At 40.3% G+C, this 25,639-nt stretch overlaps 1 protein-coding gene and 2 long non-coding RNA genes across 7 annotated transcripts in view; 1 reads left to right on the forward strand and 2 right to left on the reverse strand.

Moving 5' to 3' along the window:
* Nucleotides 1-912: 912 nt before the first annotated feature.
* Nucleotides 913-3,110, reverse strand: LOC119257906 (uncharacterized). Its single transcript, XR_005128138.2, has 3 exons — nucleotides 3,044-3,110; nucleotides 2,557-2,694; nucleotides 913-1,075 (listed from the first exon to the last, which is right to left on the reverse strand). It is a non-coding gene; the product is annotated as an uncharacterized LOC119257906 (long non-coding RNA).
* Nucleotides 3,111-9,690: 6,580 nt separating this feature from the next.
* Nucleotides 9,691-16,693, reverse strand: RAP2B (RAP2B, member of RAS oncogene family). Its single transcript, XM_037526257.2, has one exon. The coding sequence runs from the start codon at nucleotides 16,499-16,501 to the stop codon at nucleotides 15,950-15,952; it is 552 nt and encodes a 183-aa protein (XP_037382154.1). The 5' UTR covers nucleotides 16,502-16,693; the 3' UTR covers nucleotides 9,691-15,949.
* A 426-nt stretch (nucleotides 16,694-17,119) lies between these two features.
* The window catches only part of LOC119257904 (uncharacterized), a 44,546-nt gene continuing 36,026 nt past the window's right edge, over nucleotides 17,120-25,639 (forward strand). For 3 of the 5 annotated variants that reach the window (XR_008554007.1, XR_008554004.1, XR_008554003.1), the window contains exons 1-2: nucleotides 18,187-20,354; nucleotides 23,615-23,685. This is a non-coding gene — a long non-coding RNA (uncharacterized LOC119257904). Of the gene's footprint in view, nucleotides 17,159-18,186; nucleotides 20,355-23,614; nucleotides 23,686-25,639 lie in introns of those variants that run through there. The other 2 variants (XR_008554005.1, XR_008554006.1) reach the window with 2 other exon arrangements.

The following is a 25,639-nucleotide window of genomic DNA, read 5'->3' on the forward strand; positions in this document are numbered from 1 at the left end:
GTTCTGAGATTAGGATATCTTCAATGGTCACCATCATCCTCATCATCATCATCATTATGGAATCACAGAATCTCAGACTGAGTCATAACCTGCATTTTAGTAAGACCTAAGGGTGATTTACATGTGTATTAATGTTTGATACACATATAATGGTGAAATAATCTGGTTCACTGAAATTACACCTAAACTTCCACCTCTAGGAGAAATGGGTAAGAGAAAAAAATTCTAGTAGAGAACCGTCCCACCCTTAAGCTCTCTTCCCTCTCACTCAACCATAAGTTTTTTTCTTTATTGAGCCCAAAAAGTCAATTTCAGGAAATTGAGTCTATTGCTTTAGAACACAGCTTTCTATCATGGTAAAGGTAGAAGGGGAGTTTTATTTTAAGAAAGAGGTTACACAATTATTTGGCTTTATTTCACAGTGGGAAGGAACAACTTCGTGTTATTTCTAGCACAATATAGGTACAGTAAATAATCCTACGACTCCTATATTTAGGGACAGAATAAACCAGTCATTCTCAGGATGAAAGCAATAAGTGGCCCTCCAACTACTCAAGAAGATAATAGTGAGTTTTTGTTGTCTTTTAAAAGGTGGATGATTACAAAGTTCTAGAGAATCAGAAATAGTTCAAACTGAGCTCTAAAGGAAGTAGGAAATAAGACTCATCATGTCCTACCCAAGAGATTCTGAACAGCTGTTCTTTAATTTGGGAGACTGGATGATGACTGTGACAAGTGAAAGTGCCTGAGATTTAACTGCGTTGGAGTCTGAAAATTTTTTATACCTTATTTGACAAAATGGGAGAAAGTAGAGATTAACCTCAGGGATCAAGAGAGGCCTCAAGACAGAGATATTTCCCCTATTGTGTGATAACATTCAGTTGTAGGAAATTAGCATATATGTATATAGGAAACAAGTGTCTAAAACACTCTCTCATCTCTTGATAGGCCTTAAATCACAATGGGATTAAGTAAATCATCCAGCCATACACCACCTTTTGAATTTATACATTGTTTCTCAGACACCATCAGGCTGTGTTCCTCTTCTTGCTTCTAATCCTTCCTCAGTGCTAACCTTCAGGTAAACCAAACAGTTTTGTTACAGGACTTGATTTAAAAGAATGCAATTAAAAATAGATTTTGAAATTTTCAGAGGAAGTCATAATACAATTCAGAATATATTATTTTCATCCATGCTCAATTTTTCCATATTATCACTTAAAATGCAATTACATTATTTGTGCTAAGGGGTCTGAGTTTTTCATGTAATCATTCAAGAATACAAAGTAGATTAATTAAATTTGGGGGAAATCTATCGCTATCACTGTTCAAAAGGAGATTAATGTATTTTCTCTAATTTATAGTACTGAAGATCTTATGGATTTATGGATAAAGCATGCAAGCTTCTGAAATAGAAGTGAATTGTCAACAGTAAAAGAACTCACACTTGTCTCTATTAATTGTCTCCTAGTACATATTTTAATTCTAGACTCACAACAAACACAGTCGATTTTTAGCTAGTTCCACAATCAGTCATTTGTCTGAGAACCCCTATTGTCAGAGAGATTATATTAGTATGTTCCAGAATTATCTTTTTTAAATGATATGACTTGAATGTCACTTTTATATATGGACCAGATCTCTATCACAAGATAGAATGCTTGGTGGTTCAAAATTGAAATTGTTGGTGTAAGAACATTGCTAATTTGGAATGAGAAATTAAAATACAGTATACACAAGAGCTGGATGAAAAATCAAGTTATCACTTCTTTACAGCTGTAGTTGTTTTCAGAATCAATATAAACTCAAGCCAGCATTATCTTTTCAGTCCATAGTAGAGGTTCTATTGACTGGGGCATGAGCAACCTGGCTTTATATCCATCTTTGCCATTAGCAAACACGGTTGAGCAAGTCACATTTCTGGGCATTGATGTCACCATCTTCAACTTGAAGATCTTGACCATATCAGTGATTCTCAAGTCAAGAGCCTGAACAAGCAAACAAGTATTACCTGAGAATTTGTTAGAAATGCTCTCTCGAAGCCCAACTGTGTATTCACTGAATTCGAAACTCTGAGGGTAGGCTGTTGCAATATGTGTTTTAACAAGCCAGCCAGATCATTTCAATTGGAGACCCATGGATTATGTGATCTCTACAGTTGATTCTAGGTCTGAGGTAATGAGCAAGTAGAACCACCTATTGATGAGCCTAAGTCAAAGACTTACTTGAGTGAAATCACAGCTGGTGTCTCAATGCACCCCAGGACTTAAGAGTGCCTCACTGAAGGAATGAATGATGGGAACTATCATCTCCATAGCAGATCAGCCTGTCTCCCCTCAAATTCTAATTGCACTATATTGATGATCATTTAATGGCTACTATCACCCTTTGCATCCGTCACCCTGTTGTGACTGTCACTTGTTCATCTGTTTTATTGTTCCTGTTTTATCCTTCATAAGGGGTTCCTTCCTATAGCCCAAAGAGCAGTGTTTTCCAACTTTACCATGTATAAAAGCATTTGGCGCGTAAACTAAAACACATATTGTAGAGTCTTACCCTTAGAGTTTTCTGGTGGAGGAGGTCTAGGATGGGATCTGAACTTCTGCATTTTTGACAAGGTGATGCTGATGTTGCTAGTCAGAGGACTCTGCTTCGAGAGCCACTGCCAGAGAGCACAACCCCTGGGGACACCAGCTTGAGGGAGTAACAGAAAACTTAAAGTGTCTGTTGAGTGTAAGGAATTACATAAATTTTGAGATTAAAAAAAGTTAACAAGAAGTATGAAATAAGAATAGACACACTTATAAATGTATAATAGTTATAATATTTATAAGTAACTTATTTTTCCAGAATAGGAACATTCCCTTCTAACAGCCTTCCATAAACACAATATAATTTATCTTTTTAATTATTCCTTTTCTAAATGGCATATTTCTTCTCACAAAGAATCTTCCAAAAAATCTTAAGCTATAGTAGTAAAGAAATTTAAATATTTTTAAAATAGTATAATATGAAAATTCATTGTGCTTCTACAGACACATACCTTTGTAAGTTCTCTCTCAAATTAATTATTTTATAGATTTCTTTAAAAGCTGAAACTATCCGTTAGAGAGCAATTCTAATTCAGTATTGGTTATTCAAACATACTCCGTGTAGACCTCAGCTTCGGCAACTGAGCTGGGAAGACAAGGAGGTGAGAAGCAAAGTCACTGATGAGAAACAATCTAGATAAACATGACTGAGAGGACACTGCTAAATTTAATGAGTCTGCCATTCTGCAAAGTAGAATTCCAGGTGTTTAAATTAAAATGCACAGAAATCTAAGAAACAAATTCCTAATATAGAATCCAGTCTGTGAAAATACAATCTCAAAGTGTTAGCTAGCCGTTATTTCTACTATAAGATAATGTGTAGGGTAAGTAAAGTATCAGGCTTTTCTGCCCTCCCACCGTTAGGATTGATGATGGATCCTTGTGGTCCTGAATGCATGCCTGATGGTGGGCACCTGGAATAGGGTGTGGGCATATGTAGATGGCATTCACCTGGGCTAAGACTGGGCTTATAAGGGCAGCGTCACTGGGACGCCGGGGGAGACTAGAACCATGAGTTGAGCAGAAGAAGCCGAAAGCAGAACCACAAGAGAAGCACCAGAGATTGCCAGAGAGCCCAGGTAGAGTGAAGACTTGCTGGGGGCTGGGAGGCCTGCCAGCCTCCCGGCCCCCCCAGCACCCCTGAATGCCGTGTACCTGGTAAATCCAAATAAAAGCCTGCAAAAGCCACTGAGGACTCCAGAACTTCTCCTTCACCTGTCTGCTCTGGTCATAGAGATCCTGCTCCATGTCCTCCTGCCATTACATAATGTAACTGCTGTCAAATGATTCCAAGGTGGGCTCATTAAATAATACATTTCTTACTTGTATCTTCAATATTATTTAGGTTTTACACACAGTTTTTTCAGCAGTATATCCATGGTATAAACCAAGGCACACTTCTATTTGGGAAAAAAGAAAATAACACAGGGCACAGGTTTATAACACAAAAATTAATTTAAAAGTCTTGAAATGATTTAACTTTGCTTCTGACAACATTACAGAAAATGCAAGTTCCAGTAACACTAAATAGCATTGTGAAACTGTACATTTTCAGTATTGATGAATTTAAGAATAGACCATAAATTTTCATTCTATAATAATTGCCTACAGTTGATAAAGAAATACTTGAAAAATTCTGATTTTTCTGGTAATTCTAACCTGTTTTTTAGTGTTACAATCTAACTTACTTGCTTTCTCCTGTGACTAATTATTCATATATTTGTTCACTCAACTAATGCTGAGCGTTGATTCACGCCAGGCTCTCTTCTAGGCACTGGGGATAAAAAGGACTCATCCTTTTCCTTACAGACTTTCCTACTAGTGTGTTGGGAGTGAACTTCATTGGCTGTCCTGTCTGTACCACTGGTGGAGGGAATCAATAATAATATTCAACTTATAAGCATATTAAATACATTGAAGGCACAGATGGTATCTTATTGTCGGCACAGTGCTTATTTGGTGCTCAATATTATATGGATGCATTCTTCATGGTGTGCAGATGGCTATGTCCTTAAATTAAGGATAACCAGTTCAAATATATATTTTAAAGTCATCCTGTTATGATACAATATTCTATTTGAATAAGTCAGTTTTTCTGTTCTTTAAAGAAATGCTGTGCATGCTATACGTCATTAATGTAAATGTGTATTTTCATATTTTTTTCTGATTTAAAACATAGTAAAACATGGCTGATATCCTAAGTAAATTATTTAGTAATCCTCATGTCTCTGATCTGAAAACTGTACAAACACAGTATTATTCCCCACCTTCCTGCACCTTTTGATTGTGGAAACAAAATCTAAGGAAAGATGAAAATTAATTAGAACTATATTGTATATATAACCATGGCATGAAATAAGGAATTATAAAGGAGTAAATTATGGTTGGTTGCTATGGGAGCCATAATTTAGTTCTTTGGGCCAAAGCTTTAACACTGTTCAGGTGAACTCTGATTGATTGATTGATTTATAGATTTATTTATTCATACAAGAGCTGGGGTACAGGCCAGAGGCATGGGAGGGTGAGAGACTTGACCAGAGAGAGCGGGGAGCAGAACAGGCAGACGGATGGAAGATAATGCTGAGGGGTGCAGCGGGCCAGACAGGAGAGGTCTGCCATGTGGGAATCGCTCTGGCCAGCTACTCAACCCGCTGCGGGGAGGCCCGAACTCTATTTTAAAGAATAATACAAAGAGGAAATAATCTGAGAGTTAATAACAAATTTTACAGAGTTCATTTTGCTCAAAAATGTACACAAAGAAAATACTCGTTTCACAAACTTGAATAGGGAATGACATTTCAGTGCCACTGATATAAGGATCAACCTTAAAAGCCATTCAGTTTCTCTACAACATTCATTATTTGATTATCCCTGATGAAATGACTTACAGATTAATTAAACCAGACTCAATATAAAATCTGTGTTCTGATAATAAAAATATAAAAATCAGAGTCCTGTAATCTATTTAAGTTCTGATATTTGTTAATTTAAACTCCATTTGAAACTCATTGCAGACAACAAAATCTGTTCATACTCTAGCCGATGAAAGACTATTTTCAATAGTTCTTTAACTATTGAAATTTAGGCAGGCAAAATAATTTTAGATTATTTAGATAATTTAGATAATTTAGGCAGGCAAAATAATTTTTCACTTGTGAAAAATTTCACTTGTGAAAATTGGTGATTTTTCTCTGTATGATATTGTGTTAGCAGAGGCATCATAATCAAAGTTTTAAAAACTGCATGTTAAAATGACTAAAGAAAAATAGTCTATAGGAGGTAATTTTGTGTATATTTCCTACCCAAAACATGATAAGCCCAAACTACTGTATGGCTTTGAGTAAAATCACAAAACATGTTTTTTTTTTCCCCAACTTATAAAGTGCTACTTTCCTGAGGTAAAAAGTTAAACAGGGAAACTGTTAACAACTTCGCTCCAAAATTAAACTAGAGTTCATGATATTTGACTATTTGTTCAAATAGTCAAATAGTAATTAATCATAAAAGGTTGACTTTCATTTCCACTAATAAAGTTGCCTTGCAAATCACTTCCAAGCTATAAAAAGTAAATGCAAATAATGACATTTCAAAATATCCTACACAATTAATTTATTTGTTTGAATTTATGAATACATATATTTTCTTGGCTACTGGTTACAGTGACTCATAACTGAATATTTCCCTTACTTTTTAATTAGAAAGACATAGCACTCAAAGTCAATAAAACTAGAGTAAGGGGGAAAATGTTGCAAAAGAGCACAGATGACTGTAAAAGAGGAAAACAGAATAAGAAAAAACAGGAAATTTAGATATACCAAATCTGTTTCTCTACCTTAATTGTAATCAAATTACCAGTTAAATCTGATGTCTCCATTGTCAATGTAATACAAAGACACTACAGAGAATGACGTATTTCTATTATCACCATCCTTTCTAATACCAGATTGCTAAGTTTGAAAAGCAAATTTCAGGTACCAAAATCACATGTCTACTTTCACTAAACAGTATATCTTATTGCAAAGAATTAGTTCATTTACTGCCTACATTTCTTATGGAGACTCTTCTAGCTTATTAGAACCTTTTGATGTGCTTGGAGAATATTCTCCCTCAGTTAAAAAATTGCTATTCTGAAACGAGGGAGGAGGACAGGGAACTGCGGTGATGATACAGGGTGGATTGGTGGTGGAAATTCTATGGTGACTACACCTGAGAAAATGAACAATGATGTAAAATATATATAAATAAATTTTAAAAAATAAAATGATACTCTTTGGGAGGAAAAAAAAAAACAACTGCTGGTCTGTATTTAACTAGAAATTTTAGATTTCCAAAAGTACCCAGTGAAATGTAGAAACATCATTGTCCCACTAGGTAGGGTGTCTAGTAGTCTGCATAAAGACATAGGGGAATATCGCACCAGTTTTTTTAAATATCTATTTCATTTAAAATTTAACAAAAAAAAATCATGTCTAGGACAGCGTACATTAAAGATCCACGGTCACTGAGTTTATTCCACATTAATGAACCTGCTGACAGTATATTTGATGCTGTTTTTCAGGGACTAACAGTCACAGAATATGTTGGCTAGAGACAGAAAATTGAAATATACCAGAGGCATCTCCTCACAAGGCAGCCACCAAGGTCTCTCCTGCCTGCTTCTTGACAACTTGGTGAAAAGGTGTAAACCCAGGTAGGTGTGTGCTATTAGCCAGCAGAGGTCTGCCCTGGACATACTCAGCGATTCTGAAGATAGCTTTAAAATAAAGGAAAGGAAGAAGATAGGAGGGTGGAATTGTTAACATGAAAATAAAGAGCAAAAGGGGGCTGCATAAAAGGCATCTTCTCTACCCCACAGTGAGGAGTTCAGATGTTGAACACAAGTAGGGATTGACTGGAGAGAGATTGAGGAAGTGGAACAGCTGAGTAAGGCTGAAAATTTAGATGTCTCTGTGGTAGAGGTTTAATGGGCCCCAAACAAACTGCAACACTGTTGTCTTTGACTTCCTTTTGGGAATTCCTCTAGTAGTTCAGTTCCCTTAGGCAGGTGGATCCAAGTTCTCCTCCTGACCACAGCACATCCTCCTTTGGAATCACATTCCATTTCCTTGTAGGTAAATCTTAATCTCTAAAAGCATAGTTTCTGTTAGGTCTGGATTTACTAAATTGATCAAAGTGATACTATTCCAAGCCCAATGGAAAACACTGGCACTTTAAAAGAGAAGCATTAATTGTAATGGTCTGGCATAAGAAAAGTCTGCTAGTTTAGTGTTGGCTCCACTAGGTTCACCCCAGGCTACCATTTCTACATGGTCAAGTTCAGAGCAGTGGCTATTGAACAGGTTATTTGGTGATATTTGAAGACATATTTGACTGTTAAGACTGGGGAGTGGGAATCTGCTATTGGCATCCAGTATGGTAGAGGCCAGGGACACTTCTAATCATCCTAAAATGCTTGGAACAGGAGCTTCCCTGATGGCGCAAGGGGTTAAGGCGCAGCACTATGAAGCTATCCTCAGCCATTTCAGTACAAGTTCGATCCCTGACCAGGGAGGTGACCCACATGGCCCAGCAGACCTCTCAGGTCTCACCTGCTGCTCCCCTCAGCAGTGTACTCAGTCAATCTGCCTGTTCTGTTCCTGACTCTGTCTCTGGTGATTCCTCTCACCCACCTCTGGCCTGCACCCCAGTTCTTGCATGCATAAATCAATCTTTAAAATAAAATGCATAGAACCGTCCTCCACAAAAAAAAAAAAAAAAAAAAAAAAATCGAGCCCAAAATGTTAGAAGTTGAGGTACCTGGAGTTAGAAACAAATTTATTACAGTAGTATTATCAAACTTCTTTCACCCCACAAACAACTTCTTCCCTTGGCCAGTACCAGCATAAGCCTCAGTAAATCCTGAGTCACAATGAATCAGAAATTTGCAGACAAGGAAATCCTCTAGCATTTGGAGGAATGCAGGAGCAGGGTGTGGGCTGAGGACAATCCACTTCAGCCTGTACTTGATTGCCCCTCTCCGCTCCACCATATTCTCCTGCCTTAGCAACAAAAATACCAAGACCGTCTGCTGAACATTACCAAAATGATTAAGAAAAACATTTCACTGTTTTACCATTATTTATGTTTCCTCAGTAACAAAATAAAAGCTGGTTCATACAAAAATTCAGAAATAGTTCTACTCCTTGGATTTGGCTTTTGTTGGCTCTGTCTTCCCATGTATAAGAACATTCTCTTAAGAAAGAGAACGTATTTTGGTTGTTTCTCATTTTCTCAAGGTTAATGAGGATGGAGAGCTGGTCTAGAAATATTTTTAGGTAGTTATAAAACATTCAACTGAATATTCCTGATTGAATTCTTTTTTCAAAAAAAAAAAAACCTTTTATGAGTTTTAAAAAACCCCTACAGCAATGCCCCCATGTAAATGTAAGGTCTGTTTAGTGCACATTCTCTGTTTCAGTATGGAACTCAAATGCAGCGTGAAATTACTTCTATTCATACTGTTACATGGAAAATACATTTATGAAGTTTTTATCAGTTCTTAGAATTTTTGTCTATTAATAAGGTCATCTTTGTGATGGAGAAAATCATCTGCATCAATCAGATGTGTCTGAATGAAATGATATACAAGAAGAAAAATAATAGGTTGTATAACAAAGTAAGTAAAGCTAACTCAACTTAGAGCAAAGAGCTTAAACTCAAGCTCTTCCTGCTAGATGATGAATGATGTTAAAATCAAACTTAGGAATGTACTTGTAATTCTTTAATCTACTTAAAATGTAGAATACAAAACTGGCTAAAATATATTCAAAATATATTTTATTGACATGTTCTTATAGAATTTTGCCAGTACACATCTCTATGGAGGCTTTTTAAAATGAGCTATAATTCAATATGTTAGCCTTTAAAGAGAATATTTAGAAATATTATATTAATATGTATAGCTTTAAATAACATTAAAATATTCTGAGATCATGACTAAAATCAGATTTCAAAAACATGTTAGTCTATGACCATACCATTCTGAATGTGCGTAGTCTCATCTGAAAACTTTTTATAAATGGTCAGCTTGCCTTTATTATACTATAAAACTATAATAATTTGCATCACATAAATGGATGTATAGTAATTAGATTTTTTTAAAAAAATAGTGCCTTTGGATGAACTATTCTGCTACCTCTGTAATTTTCTGACTTTCTACATTTAGAAAGTATGTTAAATTCATGAGAGTCTCCATGAATTGGCCACTAGAAATCATTTTGCAAACAGCAGGAATTTAGTACTACAACTCCCTTCAATTCATATGATTTTACAGTATGATTTTATCTCTGTTTACATATGATTTTACCTCTGTTTCTGCTACCTCTATAGCTTGTTACCCAACATTTCTTTCTCTCAGCTGGTTGCTTTGTTCCAGTAAGCACTAAAGGCAAGAGAATAAGAACTTTTGTGTAAAGTAACTGTAAGCTTAGCAAACTTACTGCATCAGCTTATTTCTTTGGTACACCAACTTTTAGCAGATTATCTTCTACAAAAGAAGTACCCTAACCTGAAACTTCTTTTCATGAGGAGGCCCCAAAGACTGCATGCCAACAATTGTTTTCCTTAAGATTATAACCTACAGCACCCATTTTTGTTTCATTAAAACAAACCAAGAGTAAACAAACTCGTCTTTTCCTCCATTTTTCTCTCTTGCCTTCAATATAGAAATAGGAGAGCAAATTGATTTCCTATTTCTAAATGTTCAACTTTAGTTAATCTCATAAAGGAAGTTGGAAACAATGCACAACATGACAGAGTTCCACTGTAACAAAACAACTATTAGTTACTGAAATCTTAAATCTTTGGGATCTATTTTTATTTGCAATATTCATTACCTTTCAAAGTTCCAAATTTCAAGAAATGTACCTCCGTATTGCCTACCAGATAAATCTACAGGAGTATAATTGATGTCACATGTAAGCTGTCCTTTTCCATATGCTTTTATTAATAGAAGCTATTTTCGCAATTTTAGCAGTAGGTCTTAAACCATAGCTAATAGTATGTGCTCAATAAATGCTTGCTGAAGAACAAATGAACCAATAACAGCTATAATTATCAATTTCCAATGTAACCATAATTCTTACCTATGAAGTAACAATACCAGGCCCTTTTATTTTAGCACCCCTGTTCTCAATGCACCAATAATCTTTCTCTTCTATTTAAAAAAATATTTTTGCTACATTTGCACATTTATCACAAATCAACTACACATCATCAAACCCCTGATAAATTTAGCAAACACATCATTTTGCCAGATAATTCATTTGAAAAATAATGCTTAGTCAATTGGACAGCTACTCTCCTATGGAAAACATTTCCACAAGACTTAATGCCAAAGGAAGAAGACAAATAGCTGTTCCCTCCAATTTATAAAACAGATCAACATTCACAATTCCAAATGTTTAAGATGTATAACAAAACAAGATATGTGGCACAGCTTTATAAATTCTGCCTGAATGGGTAACTTTAAACTATATGATAGCAAATTGACTAATACCTCGAAACTGAGTGTATGTATTTACATACACACATATACATATATATACACATTGTGCTTAGCATGATCTGAATTTCCGCCTTAATTCTCAAATATTGGGTTTTTTTAGTATACATGCTCAGAAGTGTACAAAAGATGAAATCTTTGCCTTTTAATCTTGAAGTAAAGAGGAAATACTTCAAAGTATTACCTTTTATCTAAGATACTCTTTTCAGAATTGCTTTTGGAAGAGCAAATATTGATTCTGATTATTTAGACCTATGCCCCTATTCTAATCATTTTCTCATTGTAGTCAACTTCTGAATTAACACTGAAAAACAGAGGAAATTTCCATGTACTAATGTCATAATGGTCAGGCACTTAATCTGCAATGTGTATATCCCACTTCATACTCTGCAGTTTAACAGCCTTATCTGTCCTCTTCAGCTGTAGATATCAATAGAGATTATCCTATTACTTTGTGGTAGGCGACACAATATAATATATTACCTGGATTTTAAGTCAGAGACTTTTTAAGTCAGCGACCCAAAAGTATCTTAGGTGGAACTTGGTAATTTGTATATACCCTAGAATCATCTGAAATATCATCACCTGCAAACTTGCTTGAAATGTTAGTTATGAGCCATATGCAGACTTATGGGATAGGACACCAAAGGAAGGGCCCAGTGATATATGTTTCTATCTACGAGTTTAATATGTGGTGAAGTTTGAGAAACCCTGGACTAGAGGGTCCCTAAAGACTTTCAAACCACAGAAATCCAGTTATCAGATGAGAACTAGCACCATCTTCATGAAATGTATTCAGTAATACCTAGTAGTCCAAGTATACTATTATAAGCAAGAACATCACATTGTACTAATTTTTAAAAACTTGATACATTTTCATAAAGACAAAATGTATACTAAATAAGCTTTTCCAGGTGACACTGTGACAAATATTTGATACCATTTTAACAGTGGTAATCTGCAATTTAAATGTTTCTTTCATATTTAAGTTCATACATAAGTAGGGATCTTTTTCCAACTATTAAAGCATGAATGAAAAATATGTATTCTTATGACAGAAAGGTACAGGCATTTTACATCCATTTTTCAAGAACAGAATATATATGAGACATATAGAATATATAAAGAAAATATATCTCACATGTATTCTGTTCTCTCACTTTCCCATTCTATGAGAAATACTGGTATATATTTCAAAAGGGGTGCAAGCAGTAACGTGCTGGTGAAGACATCTAAAAAACTACCTAACACATCAAATAGAGGAGGCATTTTAGGATTCCCACCCACAGAAAATGTTAACTAATCAGGACACATGAGGGCTCATACATCTGAAGAATTCTTATCCCTAATAGATTTGATCCCACAATGTGATTCAGTAAAACTTATGTCCACAGTTAACATGGAAATGTTCCACCTGAGAAACATTCACTTCCAAATGTTAAGAATTAAGATACCTTCAATTTTTCTAAGGCTATTACAAAAGGGGAACAGAAATAATTCTTTGAAATGACATACAGACTGGATGACTGTCAGGAACCAAAAGGAAGAGCTGTTACAAGACAGCAGGGGTCAAGTTTAAAAGTTAGCTCTTCCTCCCTCAGATAAAGGTTCCTTTCCCGCCCAGTTTGTTTTGACAGGTGATTGCCTTTCAAGGAACTTGTTGCCACCTCCCTCGCTTTTAACACTCTTAGTTCAACTTTTCATCTAAACAAATGCTCTTATCTCTTCTCACCAGAATACTAGAAGGGGTTCTTACCGGCCAAGTAAACTGACATATTCTTAAAATCAATGTCCCTAATTTCTCTCAATGTTGTCAAGGAAATAACACAGAAACTCAGAGCTACTATTTTCTTGTTCCAGGCACACACACAAAATTGCTTTCAATGAGAATCCAAAAAGTATTTATTTTACAGTACTAGGTAAAAGCATATTGAAATCTTCTGCCCTACCATCCCAGACCTATAAAGAATTTAGTCATGCAAGTGACTAAATCCTATATTATGATGATTAATGCATCCAATAACCTACTTCATTTCCAATTTCCCATTTTCAAATATTCCCTGTCAGGAGTATATACATTTATTTTATTAGCTACTTGGCAGCATTTTATGTCAAAAGGCTTCCAAAATAACAAAACCATATGAAACAGTCAACAAATGCCTTTTTAAAAAATCCTTCACACAGCACTTGATACACGTGTTCAGAATTTTCAACACTTTAGATCTACTGGAACAACTATATTCACTCAAATGCCAGAACATATTGTTGCAAAGGCATACATTTGAGTAGTTCCTTTTAACTTCTATTTTTAGAATATATACATTTCACCATCCAATTGAGTTTAATATTATTACTTAAGTGGGATCAAGAGTGAAAAGAGGTCATAGGACCATCACAGGCAAAATTCTCTATTCTTCCTCCAACTGGGAATCCTGAGATGTTACCTGGGCAAATAAGACTTTTTAAGGCAAGTTATTTTAATACTTCAAAGAAACCTGTGTACTGTAATTGCTTTTGGCTTCCCCAACAGAATAAATCTTTGTCAAAAGATCCTTCAGAAGACCTCACCTACACTTCCTAGACCTAAGGCAGATCAAGTGCTCTTGATACATAACCATACACCTTCTTTTATCCTACAGTGGTTATATTACCAAAGGCCTCCTGAACAGAAATAAAATTAAAATAAAAAGATCACACTGCTTCCTACTGTTAGAAGGAAAACTTTATGAGGTCAAAATGGTCCACAAACTGCACAGTGTAATGAGAATGAAGGGGTTTGTCTCAGTTTTTCTTTTTTTAAATCTAATGATCGATTTCCAAATTAAAACCTCAAAGCGTAGAGATACGGTCCACAGTCCAAACACTGGACTGTCAAAAATACAAGGTGTGAATTCAGAATTGGAATCATTTCCCCCAAACCCTCTTTTGATTTGATGTGTAAACTGAAACCAAGAAAAAGGGAAGAAAAATTAAAACTCATCTCCATTCTGCCTTCTGAGGTGGATGGTTGTTCCCAGATCCAAGGCAGTATGAACAGTGGATGTCTCCCCTCCCCGCCCTACAGCAAGGTAAAATGTTCCATATTGCAGTACAGATGCAATGTCCAGATCATCCTGTAGTCACAAGGTACCATCATACCCCAGGGCTTCTAAGACCTCGACAATTTTTTACATATTTAAGGAGTTGGGAGTAACCTGACCCAACTTTTTACTGAAATACTCTGTCTTCAAAATCTGACAAACAACAGTTGGGGGGCATCATGCACCTGCCCCTGTCCACCTAAGGTGGTATTAAGTCACTGAATATGAAACACAGAAACACAAACAATAGTTTTGGGTTTGTTTCTTTAAAAATGACATTTGTATTAAAAGTCTTGAAGAGACAATGATCAAACGCATGTCTGGAATTAAAAATTACAATTAGAATTCTCTTGGTATATCACAACAGTAAAATTTTGCTCTTTGCGTCTGGAGGACAACCCTATGACAGATAAACATGACATCTTTAAAATAATATAAAAGGGGAGCTAAATACCTGAACATTTGAACAAAATGAAGCAAAAAAAAAAAAAAGAAAAACAGCACACACAATTGCAAAACATTAAAATTGCATTTTAAAGTATGGAAATAATATAGAAATTCACCGAACAACAGGCCTATTGTCCTGGCTCCTTCAGGAAGATTACTGAAAGGAAACTGGGAAGTGGTTTGGGGAAGAGCAGATTCTGGGATATGGTGGGAAGTTCACAGGATGGCACCGGCTGGAACAGCTGAGTTTTGAAGGCACTCTGCAGACACAGGGGTGCTGGGAGCCCTGAATCACATTTGCGAAGTCTTTGTACTGTATTTTAAAGAGCTAGTCACCAAAATCTGTTACTGCCAACCAATAAGAACAAGAAGCTCAACTTAAACACACATACACACACACACACACGCACACACACAAATAGTACACACACAAATGTGCAGAATCTGTAACATTTTTTTTTCACAGCTGATAAAAAAAAATACTACCGTTCTCCCCCCAGACCCTCCCCCTTTTGATACAGTAGGTAAACAAAATAGATTTTTTTTTCCACAAATATCAGCAGACACTGGCACCCCACACTATTGGCATCAGTGTTAACAGTCCCAGATCAGATGTGCAATACTTCAGATTGGATACACTGTAACAAGAATCCAACTTTGCATAGACATCCTCAGAATCGCCATCAGTCACGGGGTTGCCCTTCCAAGCTGGCAGAAAAGGAACCCAACCTTAATTTCCAGCTACTCTTAGAAAAAAAAAAAAAAGGAGGAAAAAACAAAAGTTTCTTCCTCTCCTCCTGCTCCTTCATTTGGTTCTCCCGGACTTCCTTCCATGTATTTAAAACTTGCAACTAGAAAACGGCTGTTGACAAAAAAAAAAAAAAAAAGAACAAAACAGGACTCCCCCCTTCCACGTCCTGTGCATTTCCCCCACCCCTATTTCTTCCAGGCTGAAACTTTCGCTGGCCGGTGTCAGGAAGCCAATCTAGCGCCCTAGCGGCTACTTAAACGGGGACATATGCGCCAACCAAAATCAATGAGAAACGTACATGCTGCAAAGAGCCACATTCCCAAGGGGTCTCGGCTGGTCAGGACGGGACACCCCCTCTGACACGAGGCGGAGACAGGGGACCCGGGCCGGGAAAGCCAGTTGGGCTCCCAGGACACCCCGGCCAATGCAAAGTCATCTCCAATCTCAAAGCAAGACGAGAAAAATCACATTTAGACAGTCGGGTGCGTTTGGCTTTTGTGCGCAGAGCGAGCGCGGCCGGCGCGCAGCCCGCGGGCACCTAGAGGATCACGCAGGCCGAGCAGCAGCCCTCGTCGCCGTTGGGCTGCGCCGCGTAGTTCATCTGCCGCACGATCTCGGCGAACAGCTCGTCCACCGAGGCTTTGTTTTTGGCCGAGGTCTCCATGAAGGGGCAGCTCCACTCCTCGGCGAGGGCCTTGCCCTCGCCATAAGAGACCTCGCGCTCGCCTTCCAGGTCCACCTTGTTGCCCACCAGGATCATGGGCACGCGCTCGTACCGCTTCACGCGGATGATCTGGTCCCGCATGGGCTTGATGTCCTGGAAGCTCTGCTGGTTGACCAGGCTGTAGACCAGGATGAAGCCCTGGCCGTTCTTGATGTACAGGTCCCGCATGGACGCGAACTGCTCCGTGCCCGCCGTGTCCAGGATCTCCAGCACCGACGGCGACGAGTCCACCTCGATCTCCTTGCGGTAGAAGTCCTCGATCGTGGGGTCGTACTTCTCGATGAAGGAGCCCGTCACGAACTGCACCGTGAGCGCCGACTTGCCCACGCCGCCTGAGCCCAGCACCACCACTTTGTACTCTCTCATGGCTCCGCTGGCGCTCTCACCGCGCCTGCCGCGGCCCCGTCGGGGCTGCGCGCCCGGGGAAGGCTGGGCTCAGGAGCTGGACTTCTCCCCTTGCTCGGTTCCACAGGAAAAACCCAGGAGAGAGGGACGCGGGCGCGCGGAAATCACCAGGCGGGGCCTGGCGCTGGGTCGGCGGTGCGTCCCTGGGGCGCGGGTCCGGGGCCCCGCAGCAGCCCGCGGCGGCAGCTGCAGCCCAGGCGGCAGCCCGGGAGGACAATGCCGGCTGCCTGCGCGAGGCGACGGCTGTAGCTCCGCGCCGCCGCAGCCCGGGAGGGCGGGGAGGCGCTGGCGGCGGGTGGCGGAGGCGGCTGCTAATTGCGCGCCGGGCCGGGACGCGCGTGGCATGAGTCCCCGCAGAGCGTGCGCCCACCGCCGCGGCCCATCGCGCTCTCTCCCGCAACCTCCGCGGGGCGAGGGCTTCCTACTCGCAGCGCGCAGCCCAGCCCTCCCCGCCCGGGCGAGCATGCCCAGTGCGCCGCTGGCCGCGCCCGCGCGCTGCGCCGCACCAGGTTTTCCAGGGGACGGGCCGGGGGTGGAGGCGGGGCCGGGGCGGAGCCCCAAATCCGTTCTGGAGGCGCGGACCCGGGGAAGGCGTGAGTCCAGACGGCTGGGAAATGGGTGCGCCAGCGGCGGTGCTTGAGGGTCGGGCAAGCTCAGGTGGGAGTGGGGAGGCCGCTTTGTTGTGGCTCTGGGGCGCGTGCGTCACGGCGGCGGCCCCGTGAGAAGCCTGTGGGCGCAGCGGGACGTCCAGGAATGGGGTGGGCTGTGCTGTCGACTCCCGTTACCACGGCCTACGGACTTCACCCCCGGACCCCGGCGGGCGTGCGCCTCGGGGGCGCAGATGGAACGCGCGCCAGGGTGCCTTGGAGTGCATGAACTCGGCCTGCAGTGGCTTCCCGAGGAGAGAAGGGGCAGCCTCTCGCGACCCGAGCTTCATTGGGGCTGCAGCATGGCTGGTCCGCCCACCACCCCTCTCCCGACCCCCCCCCCCCCCCCCCCCAGGACGGCGGGGTCCGAAACGCGGAGACTGGATCGCAGCTCGATCCAGAGGCGGCGGCGCGCCGGGAGCCGGTCGGGGCATGCTCAGTGCGCAGAGCAGGTTTTCGGCTGGGGAGTAGGAAGCCTTTGCACCACACACCCACACTCCAGCTCGAATTACCTCTCTCCGACTCGGGAACCATTGGCCCCGGGGCGCAAATCTCACACCCCCAAACCTCCTTCCATTGGCTACCACCGAGGCGTTCAAAGTTTGGGCGGTTTCATTGGCTAAAAAGTAGCCTCCGCTCGTGATTGGTTATTTATAGAGATTGAGTTGAGAGGCGGAGGCACAGCTGTTCTTTCTCTGCTGCCCCCTCCTCCTACTTCCCCAACCCAGTCGTTTTGAAGAGAAGAGTGAAAAAATAGGAGGAATTTAGGCGGAGATCGCAGGGCTAAATATAGTCCTTTGTCAGTGTTTTCAAGAGTCTGAATTCTCGATGCCCAGGCACGGTTGTCCCTTTAAGGGGACCAAAAGGGCTCTTGCACTTTTAGGTCTCCAAGAAACAGCAAAGTTTCCAAGATATATATATATATATATATATATATATATATATATATATATATATATATATATATATTATTTTTTTTTTTTTCCCCAAGGTGGAAGAGTAGGGGAGTAGGATGGGAAAATATAACCCCTTTGAATTCTTTCGCCCTCGAGGGGTGGGGGAGTGCCAGGGCTTGCGCCTTGGTGAGGGCTTGGCTTTGGGGCAGGCAGGCACCTGGGTAGGCGAGGGCTGTGCCTCAACTTGCTCGGAGTCGCAAAGGTTCCCCGCCGAGGAGAGATGTCAAAACCTGTTTGAAGCCTGAGCATGTTAGCCTGAGCCCCCGGGGCAGGGGTGGGAGGAGACCGCACCGAGCCAACACAGGTACGGAATCCTGCATTTTGACCCGGTGCCACTCCCGGCTGGCTTACCCACGCAGCGGGAGGGTGAACCGGGCAGTGTGCTCACACGCGCTCTCAGGTCCCTGGTCCCGCTGTTGAGTCACCGCCACGTTTGCGAGTTAACCTTTGCCAAAGCCCTGGCTGTCGCTGCCAAGCACATCTTGAGTGTGAAGCCCTTAGACACCCTACCTGGCTGGGCCTACCTGGCAGTAGGAGTTCATCCCTCGGGAGGGTGGTCACCAGCCCTGCGCTGGCCCCGCCATTGAGTGGATAGGGGGTTGAATCTTGAGTAAGAGAATATTTGGATATCATCATGCTTATATAATTCTCTGGAAAAATCTCTCAAAGGCACAGTCACCTAATACAGATGGAGAGAACCGTGTAGTATTATCCAGCCTTTAATATCTGCCAAATGCTTTCCATGAACCATGTCATTTACTCCTCTTAATGAGAACTATAATAATATCTACTTTAAAGATGGGGAAACTGGGACCCTAAGATGTGACTTATCTGAGATGCCACGATTTATGGACGGTCAACCTAGGATTCTAACCCAGATGGGTTTGGTTGTAGAACCTAGTCTTTGTCAGCATTAGGCCTGACTAGCTGCTCACAAGAAAGTTCCCAGATTTTACTCATTCTTAGGTTAAATCTTGAAGTACTGTGATCAGATGGGCTATAAAATCCAAGCAACAAGAACCTCTATCCTGGGCAACATCTGACTCTTTTGTCAGGGACCTTTCTCACAGGGTCATGTTCCAGGTGGTCAGAATCCAGGAACCTTTTGCCCAAATAGCACTCAACCCTCTTCCAGGATCTTTGCACCTCCGAACTCACTTCTCCAAGAAATGCCTCTGTGTTGGCATATGGACAGCTTTGGAGCTCTGGGCTGAAGCGTGCACTCCCAGGCAACTGGGGCCTCTGCTGAGCACAGGAAGAACAATCGGTTGTGGGGAGCTTTTCCTTCCCTGGCACCTACCTTCCAGTCTAGACAGTGGAGAAGTCCAAGAATTTACGATTTACACTTGGACATCTAGATCCTTGTGAAAAGGAATTTTTCAAGGTGGGAAAATAAATCTTACTTTGTTCAACAATTATCTTGACTTATTTAAATACTTAGATTAATGCTCTGTGGCCCTCTATTTGTCTTGTTGCCCACACATGTAGGTGTGGTTCTCAGTGTGATACAGTAGAAAATCTGTTGAACTTACCAGCCTGGCAACTAGTCTCAAATATCGGATGTCAATCATAACCTGAGGCTTTGGGCAGGTCCCTTAAGCACTCCTGATCTTCGTTTGCCTAAATGTGAAATGTTGATAAGAAAAGCTGCACTACTCCCCCACCTACACAGGAACCTTGAAGAGAACCTAGTTGCCAAACCCTTCATTTTACATCAGAGAGCTGACAGAATTAGAACCCTAGTGTCCTGGCTGCCCTTTTCATGGTGCCACTGTTAGGGGGAAGTGATGTCCTGAGTTAATCCCATACAGGATTAACTTTGTGGACTCCACCCCCACTCCAGACTAAAGCCATCAAGACTCTGGGAAAGACTGTATCGGGGTTGCTCTACAACACCACCCTTTCATCAGGAGTAATAATTAACAGATAATGGATGGAAACTCGCTGTTAAAGCTGCAATGCCCCACAAGTGCTTGGCAATTACTACCCAGATCGGGCACCTGAGACCACTTCAGGGCTTCAGCTTGTCACCAGAGGGTCTGATTGAATCTTGATGACCTCTCTGGCACTAGAAAAATGCCACGGTTTGAGTACATTCAGTTAGAAAGTCTTCTACTGTCATTTCCAGGTGCCCTCCCACAGAAAGATTGGTACTGGGGCATTGTGATTGAAAATGAACTCATGAAATTGCTGCTGCACACATTTTTTGAGGTTGGTCATTCTGATGAAATGTTAGGAGTCTTTAGTTCACTTATGGCATAAATCATTATCTTTCCTGTACTATACTTATCTCCATATGTGTGTCTTGTCACCCTAGCTCTGGGTCAATTCCTTGAGGCCAGTGTTCATATCTGGCTTATCTTTGGTTCACCTCTGCCCCTCATGACACCATATACAGTACTTGCAGAGAAGGCCCTCTGTAAATATTTATTAGTTAACAAATAAATGACATTTTATTCTTCCAAAGTCTGTTTGTCATAGAAGATTATATAATCTTTTGTGGAACATAACATTTCCTGGACCCTCAGACAAATGTGTACTATTATTTTGGTCTTCCTGGGTCACAACGATGCAGAGGGGCCAAAATTTGCCCTTATTTGAGTGAAATCACTAAATCAGTGCCATCTTGGACATCTTGGGACAACCAAAGTGTCCAATCACTAAGCCCTTTTTCTGAAGAAGACAGCATTTGCAGATAACAAGAAAAGGCTTTTCTAGAAAACAATGTAGGGTAAAAGTTACCAGATAAGAATTGCCTGACCTTTGTCACTGAATGTTTTAAATGTGAGGGTTCCCATCTTAGGCCTTTGCTCCCACTCGTGTGACCCTGAAGTTGGGCCTTTATTTTTTTTTTAAAGATTTGTTTGTTTATGCATACAAGAACTGGGGTACAGGCCAGAGGTACAAGGGGGTAAGAGGATTCACCAGAGACAGAGTGGGGAACAGGACAGACAGACTGACTGAAATACACTGCTGAGGGGAGCAGCAGGAGAGACAGGAGAGGTCTGCTGCGCCAAGTGGGTAGCTCCTTGGCTGGCCGGGGATTGAACTCGTGCTGCAGAGTCTATGGATAGCTTCACAGTGCTGTACTTAACTCCTTGCGCCACCAGGGAATTTGTAGTTTAATAGAATGTGAATCTTTTGTGTACTTAAAATAAGTACAGATAGCCCCCAATTTACTATGGTTTGATGTATAATTTTTTGAGTCTATGATGTTGTGAAAGTAATATACATTTAGTAGAAATAGTACTTTAAATTTTGAATTTTAATTTTTTTTTTCCAGGCTAGCAATGCAATCACAAGGAGAAACCAATTGTTTCTTACTGTTGTAGGTAAAGGTCTGCACACAACTGGCCCCTTCATTCTTACAAAGCAAGTAGATGTTTATTTCATAATGTTCATGGTTTTAGCTGGCATCACTTAAAAGTAAACAAATAATCCTAAACAAATTCTTTGAATTTTGAAAACATCAAATGTCAGTTGATTATGACCACATGTAATTATTTTCAAGAAAGTGTAAGACTGAATATCTTTTGCAATGTTCTCAGTAAATATCTAAATGCCTGAACATGTTGTAACATAGGCAAATATCCACTAACAGACTTAGTAGATATATATATTTATCAGTGATCTTTTAAAAATAATCTACCTGCACCCATCAAAGTATTTTGTAAGTCAATCAAACAATCACCATTTCATACTAATTCATATCACATTGGGCAGCCAACTTGTAGGAACAATGATGTGTACTATGGATAATGAGATTTTGTATATTTATACCTTAAAAATGTCCCCAAATCCCAGCATGGCAACTAAGAGAGATGAAAATCTGCCTACTTTTTTTTAACCAATTTTGGTGACTCCCTCTGTCCTTGTATTCTGATTGGTTCTTTTTTCCTATCTTAATTGCCCTGATTGGCTCATTTTTTTACCTATTTTAATTATTTTTTAATAGAAAATATAGCAGAGTCTGACCTTTCAAATTAAAATCACTTATTGAAATCACTCCTGCTTCTAATAGGCTTTTTGATAGGCCAAAAATAGACTTATGAAAATAGGAGATGGAAGTAGGAGACTGGAAATAGCTATTTAGCAGATTAAAAGGTTGTTATTTAGCAGATTAAAATGGAATGGTGGGCCTCCCCTGGTGGCGCAGGCAGTTGAGCATAGCACTGTGAAGCTGTCCGCAGCCTCTGCAGTGCCAGTTCAATCCCTGTCGGCCGCGGAGCAACCCACATGGCGCAGCAGACCTCTGCTGTCTCACCTGCTGCTCCCCTCAGCAGTGTGTTTCATCAGTCTGCCTGTTCTGTTGCCCGCTCTGTCTCTGGTGAATCCTCTCACCCTCCTGCACATCTGGCCTGTACTCCAGTTCTTGTATAAACAAACAAACAAACAAACAAACAAACAAACAAACAAATAAATAAATAAAATGGTGATCTTAACATGTAGATTAATGCCCTGTGTTATTTTTGATAATGAAAATCACTCACATCTCCATAAAGAAATTACCTGGTTTTCAGTGTCACACACAACTGGGTTAATATTATACTAAGTAGGTGTTAGTTTTGTCATAAACTCTTCCTAATGGTTTGGCATCTTCTCATTCTTTTACCTAATTTTTTTCTTTTTAAGAAGAAAAGTCAAGTGTCTTCTCTCTAAGATAAATGATCTGACTTCTCTGTTAAGTCTCAGATTTGCCTGAGATCTGATTTATAGAGAAAAGAACACAGCTTGCTTATAGGAACATTTTTATGTGATTATCCTCAAGGGAAATTCTAAAGAGATTTCATTGATCCTGGTTTTCTTAGTAGAAAACTCAAAAATCTGTGTCCGTTTAAGTTTGTCTCCTCAGAATCTCTGTTTTAATGAACCAGATACATCAAGAAGGGGAAACATTTCCTTGTTTCATTAAAAAGGAATTTTTTTCTCATTTGGTTTTTTTCTCACCAACCACGAGATAGGAGGTTGCCGGCAGGGATAATAACCCTTCACTCCCTCCATGCACAGAGGACACGTCTCTCACAAATGGAACAACAGTGACTCCAAGACTTCCAGACTTTGTGGTCTTGTTGGACACAACGAAAGTCTGTAAGGGAGCAAGGAAGTTCCCTTTGTAAATTATTGCTATCAGTAGGGTTTGGCTTAAGACATCTGCTTGAGGGGATTCTGTTTAACTAGGAGCTCACACTCTAGCTGTTGGGACATAGAGAAAGGGGTCTGTGTATGGTGACTTAGGAAGAATACACTCAAAATGGCAAAATTCAGCTCTATTTAAGTGATTATTATATTTAATTGAGAATAATTTTTCTGAAGCTTTATTTTTCATCTGTTTTAGAATGTACATGTAAGAAGAGGATTACTCTTCTGTTATTTACCTATTATAATTTGGACTAATTACCATAAAGTTTAAAAACTAAATTCTTCCTGTAAGAGAAAAAATACCCTTAAAAAAAAACTTTATTGCCTTGCAGAATATAATTGTATGGAATTAAAAGGAGTGATCCTGGGAAACCAATCAAATATTGGCATGTTTTCATGTAAGGTAAGTATTCTAAATGAATAGTTGTCAAACTTTTTTTTTTTCCCTGTAAAGCACCAGATGGTAAATATTTTAAATTTTATGGGTCATCCAGTCTCTGTTGCAACTACTCAACTCTGCCCTTGAAACATGAAAGCACCATAGAGAGTATGTAAATAAATCAGTGTGACTGTGTTCTAGTAACACTTTCTATATAGCAACAGGTGGTGGGTGCCTGTTTTTGGCCCATAGGCTCAGGATTACCAATCTCTAAGCCATGTATTGAGAAAGATCCTCATTTGTTGCTGAAGGCCAAAGTTCTTTAATCAAAACAAATTACTAACCATCATCATATATAGCATAAATCTTTTTTTTTTAAAGATGTTTTTTATTTATGCATACAAGAGCTGGGGTATAGGCCAGAGATGCGAGGGCAGAATGAGAGGATTTACCAGAGACAGAGTGGGGAACAGAACAGGCAGACTGACCGAAATACACTGCTGAGGGGAGCAGTGGGTGAGCCAGGAGAAGTCTGCTGCGGGTCACCTTCCTGGCCGGGGATTGAACTCATGCTGCATAAGCTGCGGATTGCTTCATAGTGCTGTGCTTAACCCCTTGTACCACCAGGGAGGCCCCTATTTTTTTCCTAAAGATTTTATTTTTATACAAGAACTGGGGTACAGTCCAGAGGTGTGGGAGGGTGAGAGGATTCACCAGAGACAGAGTGGGGAGCAGAACAGGCAGACTGACTGAAATACACTGCTGAGGGGAGCAGCGGGTGAGACAGGAGAGGTGTGTTGTGCCATCTGGGAATCTCCCTGGCTGGCCAGGAATCGCACTGGTGTGCAAAGGCTGCGGACATCTTCCCAGCACTACGCTCAACCCGCTGCGCCACCGGGGAGCCCACATATAGCATAAATCTTAATCTATAGTAAAATCCACTCAAATGGTGAATATGTGTCAACAGAGAAATGGCTGTTACTCTCTATAACCTATGAATTGCTCAGATTGCAATTTGTACACATCTATTATGAACTTTGTTCTTAAAAGTTAAGGTATCAGTCATTTCTTATTAAACTTCTCATCTCTTTCTCATTGACTTATAATGTTGACAATTGTGGTTATGGTATGTAATATGTAAGGATGTTATCCCCTGTTAATAATGAGCCTTGCAAATAATTCTATCAGTTTATTAGTTTTTGATGTATTTGTGCTTTCTTTGTTTAATTAAGAGTTTTTAAAGTAGTTCTATTTTTCATTTTTTGATATATTTTAAATGGGTTTCCTTTGTGGATTTAATGCCATAAATAGAGACAGGTCCTCCTCCAAGATACTGTATACAACTAGTATTTTATTTTTTTTGCATAGAGGAACTAGGTGCGTAGGCTGGAGGTGCAGGGGCTGAGAGGGTTCACCAGAGACAAAGAAGAACCAGTGGATCTACTGAAATACTCTGCTGAGGAGAGCAGTGGGTGAGACCTAGGAGAGGTCTGCTGTGCCATGTGGGTTATCTCCCTGGCTGGGGATGGAACTCAGGCCTTAGCGATGATAGTGTGCTGAGACTTAACCCCTAGGCCATCAGGAAGGCCCTGTAAACAACCAGAATTTTATTATAGCATTTTCAAGGTTTTGTTGTTACACTTTTACTTTTTTTTTCCCCAACTGAAAGTTTATAGTCTATCAATAAAGAAGGCAAGATTGAAATCGAAGAAGTAGAGTGTCTGCTGGTTGCAAGTTTCTGAGGATAGGAAAGAGGAGGGGGTCCGAGGCTCTGGCAGGAAGGCTAAGGAAGCCATCTTCCTCTAGAACAGCAAAGAGTAGAGATTGGAAACCATCCACAACTGAGGAGGTAAAAAGTTGAGAGAGTTCAAGTTGCAAATAACTTCTCTGTAAATGAAAATGCAAGGCACCTGCTGAAAAACGCAAGGCCAGGTGTGGGTTTGGGAATCTGAGTAGAAATGAAACTGCTTCTAACAGT

This window comes from Talpa occidentalis, unplaced genomic scaffold (assembly GCF_014898055.3).
Source record: "Talpa occidentalis isolate TD23 unplaced genomic scaffold, MPIMG_talOcc4v2.1 talOcc4.4, whole genome shotgun sequence".
Lineage (NCBI taxonomy): Eukaryota > Metazoa > Chordata > Mammalia > Eulipotyphla > Talpidae > Talpa > Talpa occidentalis.